The sequence below is a fragment of the Otolemur garnettii genome, unplaced genomic scaffold (assembly GCF_000181295.1).
Source record: "Otolemur garnettii isolate 467f Iridium unplaced genomic scaffold, OtoGar3 scaffold00042, whole genome shotgun sequence".
Classification (NCBI taxonomy): domain Eukaryota; kingdom Metazoa; phylum Chordata; class Mammalia; order Primates; family Galagidae; genus Otolemur; species Otolemur garnettii.
This window is the reverse complement of record NW_003852437.1, coordinates 4,678,721-4,690,793: the sequence shown is the minus strand read 5'-3', so window position 1 is coordinate 4,690,793 and position 12,073 is coordinate 4,678,721. Positions and strand designations below refer to the sequence as shown.

General features: G+C 40.8%; 1 protein-coding gene across 1 annotated transcript in view; it reads left to right on the top strand.

Annotated features, from left to right (window-relative positions):
- UTRN (utrophin) overlaps window positions 1-12,073 on the top strand; it is a 513,062-nt gene that overhangs the window by 112,893 nt on the left and 388,096 nt on the right. Inside the window, exon 3 of the mRNA XM_023513504.1 lies at window positions 914-975. Within this exon, the coding sequence (XP_023369272.1) occupies window positions 914-975 (62 nt within the window). The remainder of the gene's footprint in view (window positions 1-913; window positions 976-12,073) is intronic.

Genomic DNA, 12,073 nt, shown 5'->3' with positions numbered 1-12,073 from the left:
TGTTTTCCACTTACATTCACTAATCTTTACAATTCCCTTGAAAGCTGGTATGATTTTTCCTCATTTTACAGGTGAGATCTATGAGGCAGGAGACGTTATAATGACTTATCCAAGGTCACACCGTAAGTGCCTTGGAGTGTGGGCTGTTTGGTTCTGAAGTCCCTTTGCTCTTTTTGTCATGCCACAAAGCCTCCGTGTATGTGACCAAATCATTCTGACCATCTTCAAGAGATTTAGGGTACTTTTGTTTTTTAGGGTCAATGTCACTTGTGGTGGCCTAGAAAATGAACTTGTAATGAAAACCAAAGCGGGTGATGTTTTTGAGTGCCTCTGGTTTCTCTGTCTATAAAATCTTCGTATAGATTAGGATCGTTCAAACTGTTTCTCAGTCCTATTGTAGGAAAATGGGTTACAGAATTGACCCTAAATCATGTACTATTGTTCTGGAGGGTGGAGGGTCGGTATTCAAAGGAAGGAAGTTATGAATTCATTTGTCTTTTTGAACAACTTTGATTTTTGTTTTGAACATGCTAACATTTTGGTCCTGCTGAAATTTTACTTAAACAAAATGCAACAGAAAATATCCTGTGTAAGAGAAAGTCAGATCGTGATTATATCTTATAAAGCTGGATTTAAGTAGCTGGCAGCTATATGCTCAGCTTAGGGTGAGACCGCCAGGTCCCTTGGGAGAGGTGCCCGAGCCTCACTGCGCTGCAGGGTTGCAGGTGCCGTCAGGCTGTGTCGGTGAGAACTGGGCGGACGTCACGTTCTGCATTAGCTCTGCTTCCTCGTGCCCCATGAGCCTCACTCACAGGACTATTTTAAACTCCCCAGGATAGAGATAAGCTTATTTAGTGCCCTACAAAAAGTACAAACTCTAACACTTTCCCCTCTCTCTTTTTCCCTCCCACAGATGAGCACAATGATGTACAGAAGAAAACTTTTACCAAATGGATCAACGCTCGCTTTTCAAAGGTAACCAAGACCTTTAAAACCTTTACAACGGTTCACATGTCTTATTGTGATTGGTGGAGTTTGGTTGGAAGTGCAGCAGAATTTCCCCATGAAATGTGATCTAACGGCAGTCTTCTGACATGTAGATCTAGGTGCCCTTCTTTAATTCTCTTCTAAAATATGCTTCAGTGGAGATTCTAAAGTGAACAGTTTCTATGATGCTTTTTACTTCTACCCGGCCACCTCCAGATACATATGCCAACAGTTTTCCTGCTTTTGGTTCTGTGAATCCTGGGCACAAGGAAATGAATACCCTGTTGGGAAAGTTTGGGGTTCACTTACTTAAAAGAACGATGGTTTCATTTTGCCAGGGTAAAACCAAGTTGTTACCAGTCAGGCAGCCTCTCTGCCCTGTCAAAACTGTTGAGGGTTTTTATCCCTCTGGATGTGGCTAATAATGTTGATTCTTCCCTTGTATACTTCCTCAGTTTTTCCCCCCAAGGACCTGTTCTCAACATTTCTAACCACTTGGAACACAATCGATGCTCTGATCAATACATTTTTTTAGGGGCAGAGCAGGTGGGAGAGAGGAATTGCAGTGCTATTTTCAAATTTGTTCTAATGTGATTATTCTTTAGTGATTGAAATTGGGATTTCAGCTACTAATTGTTAAGGGGTAGGAGGAGAGTTCAGATTAATGGATTATAGAACTCTATCATAGCAAGATGAAAAATAAAGATTGCTCAGAGACATAGTCTTGCAGTCTTCTAAATAGTATGAAAGCTACTTTAATTAATAGTTATTTTTCAGTATTTTCTATTTGAGAAAGTTGTAAGGTCAGGAAATTTAACAGTGGTACTTCTTTGAGGAAAAATGAAGATATTTTAAGGTTACTTTTGACTGCCAGGACTGTTTAAACATTGCTCTGTGTCCCAATAGTTATAGTTGATTGATTGTGATATGTCCTAGGTTTTATAAGTTTTTGTTGAGGGATATTTAAAAACAGTTTTGTTGTTTTTATTTTTTAGATTTTCAAACATTCAGGGAGGCACAGGTGCATTTTTTTACATGGCTGGGGCAGGTAGTGGTGAAGTCTGGGCTTTTGTGTGACCATCATCTGAAAATTATACATCATACCCGTAAAGTAATTTTTCCTTCTTTATTCCCTCCCACCCTCCCACCCTCTTCTCTCTGGAAACCATTAAGTTGAGGGATCTTTCATCTTGCCTCTGAGAATGTAAGGAATGCGAGAACTGACTGGGACAGAAGAGTTAAGAGTATGGAGAATTTAAACACAGAAGTGCTTACAGAATTGGTGATTTGACGTGTAGGATTATTCCAAAGCTAACTCAGCGTCTTTTGGTAAAATTTAAATTGTTTTATTCTAGAGACACAGGTAACTGCATGTGTTTGGACTTGACTGTATTCAAAACTTTTGAATATGGCACGTGACCATATTCTGGGAAACAGAGTTTTAGTAGCTGGGAGAGGCTGGGTGTGAGCTGTTGTATCCCAGCGGTCTCGTGAGGACTCATATGGGCGAGATTATTCATCCTGGTATTTGGGGAGGATAACGTGGTGGAACAAGTGAAGCAGACTTAATATTTAGCTGCTTAATTCAGTCATGGGGAAGAATTGCCTTAGAACCACTTTCAGAGATCAATTTGAAAGCATCGTGGTCTTAGTAGACTTAAGTTTAGGGAACATTTGAAATGGCTGAATTACTTTTGTACCAATTTATGAAAAAGGGAGAGAGATAGCATGAGAGGATGTGTAAGGTATGTAGAAAAATAGAGATGACAATTGGGAAAGAATAACTGAAAATAAATTTCTCAGTATTCATGGTAGGTCACTGACATCTTTAAAAAGTCTTCAAAACAGAATCGAGTAGCACCAGACTAGTTTAGTAAATGAACTTGATATTTGAATGTGTATATTTATAATGTACATTATTTTGCAGCACAAATGGGGGCTTTACATCCCATGTAAATTATTTGCCTTGGGATGCTTGTAATGCTTGCCAACACAATAGAAAGGATTCAGTAATTTTTACCATTTTTAATGAAAGTTCTAGTTATACACATTGGCACAGAAGCTAAAAGCTTGTTTTTATTTCGAGAAAAAGTATCCAAAGTGGATTGGTCCTGAAAGCTTTTCCTTTTGAATGGCTTTTAGTGAGGAATCAAAATCTGGGAGGAATTTATCCAAGAAATTATGAGTATCTGGATATAATGAGATGGAAGCAGTGACTTTCAACTTCATCTATGCTATTCTTTCTTTCCCCTAGCTTTCTTAAGCCCACAAATTGGGCTGCTTCCCACTGGGCGTGGCAGAAGAAGGAGTAGCCCATTTCTAGACTGGGAGATTTCCTTAGATGTCCATGCTGCTTAACCCTTGCTGTGCTGGGAAAAGGATGTGTCTGTGCAGGGTGTCAGTAGGTAACCCAGAGTCTAGTGCGAGCACTTCCACACACACATACACACACACACACAAATCATGTTGGCGGGAATGAATTTTGTTTTGTTTTTTTTTTTTTTTTTTTTGAGACAGAGCCTCAAGCTGTCCCCCTGGGTAGAGTGTCATGGCATTACAGCTCATAGCAACCTCCAACTCCTGGGCTCAAGCGAGTTTCCTGCCTCTGCCTCCCAAGTAGCTGGGACCACAGGCGCCCGCCACAACACCCGGCCATTTTTTTGGTTGCAGCCATTATTGTTGTTTGGTGGGTCCGGGCTGGGGATTCGAACCCGCCACCTTAGGTGTACGTGGCTGGCGCCTTAGCCGGTTGAGCTATAGGCGCCGAGCCTGTTTTGTTTCTTTATTATCCACGTCCTTTGATGTATATTGTGGTATTCATCAACATTATACTTTAGAATATAAATATTCACTGGTCTCCTTACTTTCCTGGGTCCCTTTATAGAACAGCAGGGCCCCTGTGCTGAGAAATTCACCAGTGCCATCGTTTTGCCACTTAGGAATTTGTTTAAAAACAGATATTTGCCTCAACATTTCCTTTGTGGTCCCCTCCCATCCAAAGTCTCTATCAAACACCAGGTTTTGTTCATTCCAGTACCTCTGTGCATTCAAAAATTGCCTACCTCTCTCTGTCTTCACTGATACCACCCTTTTCCAAGGCACTATTATCTGTGTTGGAAAAGATTGTGAAAGACTTTAAAATGGGCCAAGATGAATGGATGTCTATTCTAGCTTAGTCATCTGGGTTATCTCTGCCTTTTATTATTTCTGAGGTCCTTTACTACTGTGTAGGTTGTGGATAATAGATAATAATGCAAATGATTCTTATCCATAAAAATGTAGATTAGTTGGAATGAAATTGGTTACTGCCCTTTGAATAGACCAGTTTTTGCATCTATGGTAAGTTTCCTTCAGTTTTCCATCTTTTTGTGTGTAAACACCTGTTTCTTCCCATTCTCCTTTGATCTTGCTACTAAATCTTGCTGGTTCCCTCGTCTTTGATGTACGTTGCTATTACATTTGTCTGAGAGTTGTGACTTTGCCTTTTTTTGAAAGTTATAATAATCGGCACCTTCTCCACCCTTCCTTCCATTTCTGGAGGTAGCTACAGTGATCTCAGTGGGTAAACCTGGGTGTTTATTTCTCTTCCATAAGCTCTTTCATTGTTGCCCGTTGTTCCTTCTAAGCAAAATAAATTTTTAAATTGAAACCTTATCTATTTAAGGTGTGTGGTGTGGTGTTTGGGCCTTACTTGGCATTTAAGGCCCTGTGTAGTTTCCCCCAAACTACTCGAATGTCATTTTACTCTTGTAAACAAGACTCTTTTAGTCTTGTTCTCTTGTGCTCCAGCCATATTTTCTGCTCCCCACCTCCCTCCACCCTGTCCCAGTGGACCTTCTGTGGCCTCTGCTCTTTCCCCTGGTCTCTCTCTGGCCTCTGCTCCTACCCCTGTATCTCCCTGGCCAGCTCCTGCTCCTGCTCATTGCCCGAGCAAGTGTTGCTTCTTCAACATTGTGTATCCCTCAAGGTACTTTTCCTAAGCTCCCAGGCAGGCTAGATAAGCTCTTCGCTCCCCCAGGGTTATCCTTTGAAGCACTTGTCATAACTGCACTTTATTTATTTATTTAGAGACAGAGTCCCACTCTGTTGCTCTGGGTTGAGTGCCGTGGCCTCATATCTCACAGCAACTTCAAGCTCTTGAGCTCGAGCAAACCTGCCTCAGCCTCCCAAGTTGCTGGAAGTACAGGTGCCTGCCACCATGCCTGGCTGATTTTTCTATTTTTAGTAGAGATGGGGGTCTCACTGCAACTCCTGAGCTCAAGCAATCTACCTGCCTCAGCCTCCCAGGATGCTAGCATTGCAGGAATGAGCCGCAATGCTCAGCCATAAATGTACTTTTTTGTTGTTTTTTGTTTTTAGAATGCTGTGGCATCACAACTCACAGCAACCTCCAACTCTTGAGCTTGAGTGATTCTCTTGCCTCAGCCTCCCAAGTAGCTGGGACTACAGGCACCTGCCACAAAGCCCAGTTATTTTTTGGTTGTAGTTATCATTGTTTGGCAGCCTGGGCTGGGTTCAAACTTGCTAGCTCTGGTGTATGTGGCTGGTGCCCTAGCCTCTGAGGTACAGGTGCCGAGCCCATAAATGTACTTTAAGTAATTACCTCTGTCCTCTCCTGGATAGTGGTAAACTCCATGGGTGCAGGGACTGTTTATTTGTTCACTGGCACAGCTTTTGGCATTTAATAGGCACCCAGTAAGTGTTCATAGGCTTAATGAGGAAGTAAATGACACAGATATACATTAAAGATGCCTGGTACTATCTATGTTCATAGACCTGTTGGAGATGGTTGTGTTGAAAAGAGACAGGAGTGTGGAACTGAGTATAAAATGGATAAAGTTGTGTATTGTCATAGATATGAATACGACGCATCAAGACTTTTGCTGCATTTATTCACAAAAATAAACAAATCCAACAATGTGAACATTCCCAATTTACCTGATTTCTTGGAGTTGTGTTGGAGCCATTGTTTAAATAACCACTGGGATTTAGTGTGTGTTCTTCTTCCGATTTACCCCCATGTGGTTCTTCACATAGGACCCACGCTCTAAATTCCCTGTGAAGAAAAATGAGATTTAAAACTTAAAACCAGCTCAAGTCATTTCTTGTTAAGGGATTTAGCAAAGAGCTTGAGAATACCAAATAATGTCGGTCTCTGTCTTTTGATTTTTAACTATACACAAAAGTACGGTAACTCAGATAGCACTCACTGTAAATATGTATCATTTTTGCTGCAAATCCTTGTGAATTTGTCACAGAGTATACAATGCCTGGGACTTTGGGTACCCTGTGTGGAAAGTCACACAGTGTAGAGTAAATTATAGTTCTTGGATTTTGCAAAGTTATGAAGTGCTCAGAAGAAACTGATTATCTAAAGGAGCTAAGAGTTAGGAAATTATTTCTGGATTTGCTGCTCATTTATTTATGACCTCAGGCAAATTATCATCCAATTTTATTTCAGGTTACTTGATCTACAGTTTGTTAGCCTTAAACACACTTAATCACTATTATCTTTCTCAGATGGCTTAGAAATGTTGAAGCGTTGCTATGAAGCATAGGTGATTATAATTACTTAGAAATGCTAAATAAAACCCCTCTCAAGTACCCCTAATGTGTGATCCCCTTGATCTATGCCACCCATATAACCCCAAATGGAAGAAAGCACTGGCTCATTAAGCCCACTCTATTCCATTGTATGGTAGGTAAAACTTGAGTGTTTTGCGCGCTCTCATTTTCAGAGTCTTGGGTTTGTTATGGGGCTGGTTTTCCCCAGGGAGGCAGTGAAGGCCTCATTGCTTTGCTGTTGGGAAATTTGTTCTGACTTTGAGCCTGCATTTTCTTTGGCTGACTTTCAGAGCTGCTCATCTGGCAGAGCCCAGAATGTACAAATTGCAGGTGCTCTTTTATCAGTGTGGTGAGACGATGCTCAAAAAACGCTCCACAAATAAAGTAGAGAACGTGCAAGCTTAAAAATGTTGAACTTTTGTTGGGGCAAATTTCTGTTTTTCCCTTTTCTAAGACAAGAAGGAGCCAAGTTTTCATAGAAGTCATAGTTCTAAACTTGAGAGTTAAATTGACAGAACATGAGGGAGGAGGTCTGGGGAGCATTTTTTATGAATTCCGTAAAGGACGATCCATTCACATGTGTTCCTTTTGGAGACAGCGGGACGCTGCTGTTAGTGTCCTGTTGTTTTTCTACTTTTTTCATGTTGGAAGTTGATGGTCACAAAAATGGGGCTGGGAAAAGATGTGGAGGGAGATGTGTAGAAGGAATGCAAGAAAAACAGCCCTTTCCCACCTGTAGATGTTTAGTCCTCTTTTTACTACTGCAAAGGAGACTTACAAGCTTCTTTTCATGGTGGTAAATACCATCTACAGTAGAGGTTTGAGCTGGATAAGTTGCGTATTGGGTCTGTCTCTCATTATTTCCTAAGTACTAGGATGTGTATGGCAACTCAATGAATTGTTTTAGGAACCACCTGTTCATGTGATTCCTTAAAAAGGAATATCAGTCGTTGATACCTCTAAAGAGCAAACAATAAAACCCACTTTGTATTTCTTTCTTTCCTTTCTTTCAGATAGGGTCTCATTATGTTGCCCTGGATAGAGTGCTGTGGTGTCACAGCTCGCAGCAACCTCAAACTCTTGGGCTTAAGTGATTCTATTGCCTTAGCCTCCTGAGTAGCTGGGACTACAGGCACCCATCACAACACCCAGCTATTTTTTTGTTGTAGTTGTCATTGTTGTTCAGCTGGCCCAGGCTAGGTTCGAACCTGTCATCCCCCATGTATGTGGCTGTTGCCCTAGCCACTGAGCTTTGGGCGCTGAGCCCCCACTTTGTATTCTTAAATACCTGCTTCCAGACAGGTTTTGGCTATACCTCTGTAGACTTCATTGTTGGTGTCTGTTTTGTGTTTGTTCAGTTTGATTTTTTTCATTTGTTTTTTCTTAAAACTATGCTTGCAAAATGAATTTCATCTGGTTAAAGTTAAAAATAAATGACTGTAGTTAAAAATATTAAATGTTGATCCTAGCACTCTGGGAGGCTGAGGCCGTGGATTGTTTGAGCTCAGGAGTTGGAGACCAGCCTGAGCAAGAGCAAGATCCCTGTCTCTACTAAAATTAGAAAAACTAGCCAGGCATTGTGGCAGGCGCCTGTAGTGCCAGCTACTTAAGAGGGAGGATTGCTTAAGCCTAGGAGTTTTAGGTTGCTGTGAGCTATGACAGCATAGTACTCTAGCCTGGGCAATAGAGTGCGACTCTGTCTCCAAATACATACACACACACACACATATGTCATATATATTAAATGTTATTTAATATGCTGTGCTGTGTACATATGTACTTAATAAGTGGTTTTGATCATAAATATTTGTGATTGAGAAACAAATTTGGTAATATCCATTGAATCTTTGTAATTGATGAGCAGTTTGGGGGTTGGTCTGTTGAGAGGAAATGACTTTACCCTTCACCTAGAAAAGGTCATAACTCATACTTTTCCCTCCAGCCTCATGTGGCCCCACCACCTCCAGGTTCAGAGATGGGCTCAGGTTGTACAGGGATGGGTAGGCTTAAGCCAGGGTGGGCAGTGGGCTATGAAGAGTTATTGATTTTGGGAAAGTATCTCGGCCTTTTAAATCAGCAAGGAGATGCTGGCCCCTTTTGCAGCTATTATCTAACCTGGGAAACTTTTAGCTCCAATTGTTACAGGTTGACATCCACCTCCCGTGAGAGGAGTCTGACTTGGGGGCAGGGGGGAGCTGATGCTGATATTTGTATTCTTTTCATCTGTTGGGGAAATAAAAATCCTGCTAACATGGGCACCCCTTGGTACCCACACAGAATACAGAGAAAACACCACTTACAGCTGAGTATGCATGCATGAGTAAGTGCATTTGGGAGGTTGGCTAAAGACTGTAAAGTCTGGACAGAATTTCACACAAATACGTGGTAAGTAGAAGAAAGAACAAAGCACACTTGTCCCTGTCAGAGACAGGTGTATGTGCCCTTTGTCCACCTCCCGAGCAACTCCCGTGTTTACCGTGTAAGACTGGAGACCAGATTAATCTAATGTCTGAGCAAAACGTTGAGCCTATTACTACTATGTTTTTAAGAAGACGTCTTAAGGAAAAGGAAGGGTAGCTTTTTCTTCTTTAGGGCAGAAAGGAAATATCTTTTCATTTACCTTAACATGAACATTAGCCATGCCGTTACCAGTGGCTCACCCAGGTCCCACGGAAGCCTGTCTTTTGGAAAACCATGTTCTTCCAACCTTTTCACCTCCTAGTCAGTTGTACACATACGGGAGGAGCTGTAGTGCCTACTGAGTTTGCCTCCAGCTCTCGCCTGCAGAGTAGGTTGGGTTTTATTCATTCTCCAGGCTTCATAAAGTCTCTCCCCAGGCCGACATCTTCCAGTGTTTGTGCTATGCTTTCTTTGAGGATTTTTATCATTTCATGCCTTAAATTTAGGTCTTTTATCCATCTTGAGTCAGTTTTTTTGAGTGGAGAAAGGTGTGGGTCCAGTTTCAGTCCTTTAAGGTAGACGTGCATTTATGGATTTGATTTCAATGTGAACCCTCTGTAAACCATTGCCCATTGCTCTGTAGTTAATGGGGCGTCGTCTGTGATTACCGGAACCGTCTGTTTCTCTTGTCTCCATCTTCCTTTTCTTTTCCTCTCCTTTCCTGTTTCCGAGTGAACTTCTGAATGGAATCTTTTTCAGTTCTTTAAGAACTTGTGCTGACCACCACGAATTCTTAGAGAATGGCTGAGAGCCCTGCGTTCACTAATGGTTTAAGAGACCGTAGCACATCCAAACTGTTTCCCCTGGTCAGGTGTTTAAGGATGCCCATCGGTGTTATTATAGTGGCTCATTTTGCTTTGTCTCCTTATTCAAAAGAAATGCTGCCTCTGGAAATGCTGCACCGTGGAATTGAATCACAGAAGTAGATACTGAAGATCGTGTAGTCTTCATTTCACTGAAGAAACCACACACTCTATAATTGTGATCAACCTACTTTTATCAATTTGCTTAATCTTTGACTAGAGACACAGTTCTTTTTATAAAAAAACTATTGTTTTTTAATACTCAGTAACACATAGACATTGTGAAAATGGAAGAAATACAAAGAAAAAAATTTCAACTACTTTTAATTCCACCAGCAAGAGAAAAAACAGAGCATTTTGTTGTAAAAAACTTTAAGAAGTGTATTTACATATAAATGTATAATTGTTAACTTAGATGACACAGTAAGTGTCCTGCTCCCTGATGCATTACTGACTGGTAGAAGATGAAGCATTACAAGAACGAAAAAGGGTCTGTATTTTCTGTCAGTGCTGAGATTTGAGATCCGTAAATTAAAGATTCTGGTTTGAAAAGACTGAGAAATTATTAATTTCCTTTTGAATTTTCACATTAGCCAACTTCTTGCAAAAACAAATGGGAGCGAGATAGTAACACTTACAGCGTGTTATCCATGCTGGGCACCAGTTTTTAATTGATTAGGGGCATTCAGATTAATCTGAGAAGACGCAATAAAGTACAGCGTTGACCTCCTCCGATGTCTGTAAGCATGTGTGGATATAGAGGCCAGAGATGTGCCCCGTGTGCGTGCATATGCAGTAAACAGTGGATATCGTGACTGAATTGAACAGACCGTCTGAAATCCTGTTTGGAAAATAGGATGCAAATAAAGAACAAATAGTCAAACAGTGTCAGAGAGCTATCTTGATTTTTTTGCAGGAACGCACACCAGACCTGTCAGTTGTGAGAACATTTAAAAACCCTTCTCTTTTCACTTTACTCCTTACTATGCATACTTATAACTTGAGTACTTATAAAGACTAAGTTTAGGACAGAGCCTTGTCTCCCTATTGTCCCTCTTACTTTGTACAGTATTGGCAATTTACAGTCCAACCTAGATTGTAAATTCCCCTTCATATGTTCACCGTGTTGTGTCTGTACCATGTTTTTTTTTTTTTTAATTGTTGGGGATTCATTGAGGGTACAAGAAACCAGGTTACACTGATTGCATTTGTTAGGTAAAGTCCCTCTTATAATGGTGTCCCACCCCCAAAAGGTGTGTCACACACTGAGACCCCCCACTGCCACACCCCTCCCTCCTTCTGTCTCTCTGCTCTCCCCTTTACCCACCCTTCACAGTGTACTAGGTCATTAATTGTCCTTATATCAAAATTGAGTACATAGGGTTCTTGCTTCTCCATTACTGTGATGCTTTACTAAGAATAATATATTCCACTTCCATCCAGGTTAATACAAAGGATGTAGTCTCCATCTTTTTTAGTGGCTGAATAGTATCCCATGGTATACATATACCACAGCTTCTTAATCCATTCCTGGGTTGGTGGGCATTCAGGCTGTTTCCACATTTTGGCAATTGTAAATTGAGCTGCGATAAACAGCCTAGTGCAAATGTCCTTATGGTAAAAGGATTTTTTTCCTTCTGGGTAGATGCCCAGTAATGGAATTGCAGGATCAAATTGGGGGGAGGGGGGATCTAGCTTGAGTTCTTTGAGGGTTCTCCATACTTCCTTCCAGAAAGATTGTATTAGTTTGCAGTCCCACAGCAGTGTAAAAGTGTTCCTTTCTCTCCATATCCATGCCAGCATCTGCAGTTTTGAGACTTTGTGATGTGGACCATTCTTGATGGGGTTAGATGATATCTTAGGGTGGTTTTGATTTGCATTTCTCTAATAATTAGGGACAATGAGCATTTTTTCATATGTTTCCTAGCCATTTGTCTGTCTTTTTTAGAGAAGGTTCTATTCATCTCTCTTGCCCATTGACATATGAGGTTATTGGCTTTTTTAATGTGTAATTGAAGTTCTCTATAAGCTCCTAGTTATCAAGCTTTTGTCTGATTCAAAATATGCAAATGACCTTTCCCACTGTGTAGGTTGTCTATTTGCTTTGGTTGTTGTCTCCTTAGCTGTATAGAAGCTTTTCAGTTTAATTAAGTCCCATTTGTTTATTTTTGTCATTGTTGCAGTTGTCATGGAAGTCTTTTTTTTTTTTTTTTTTTTTTTCTCGTTAGCTGTATAGAAGCTTTTCAGTTTAATTAAGT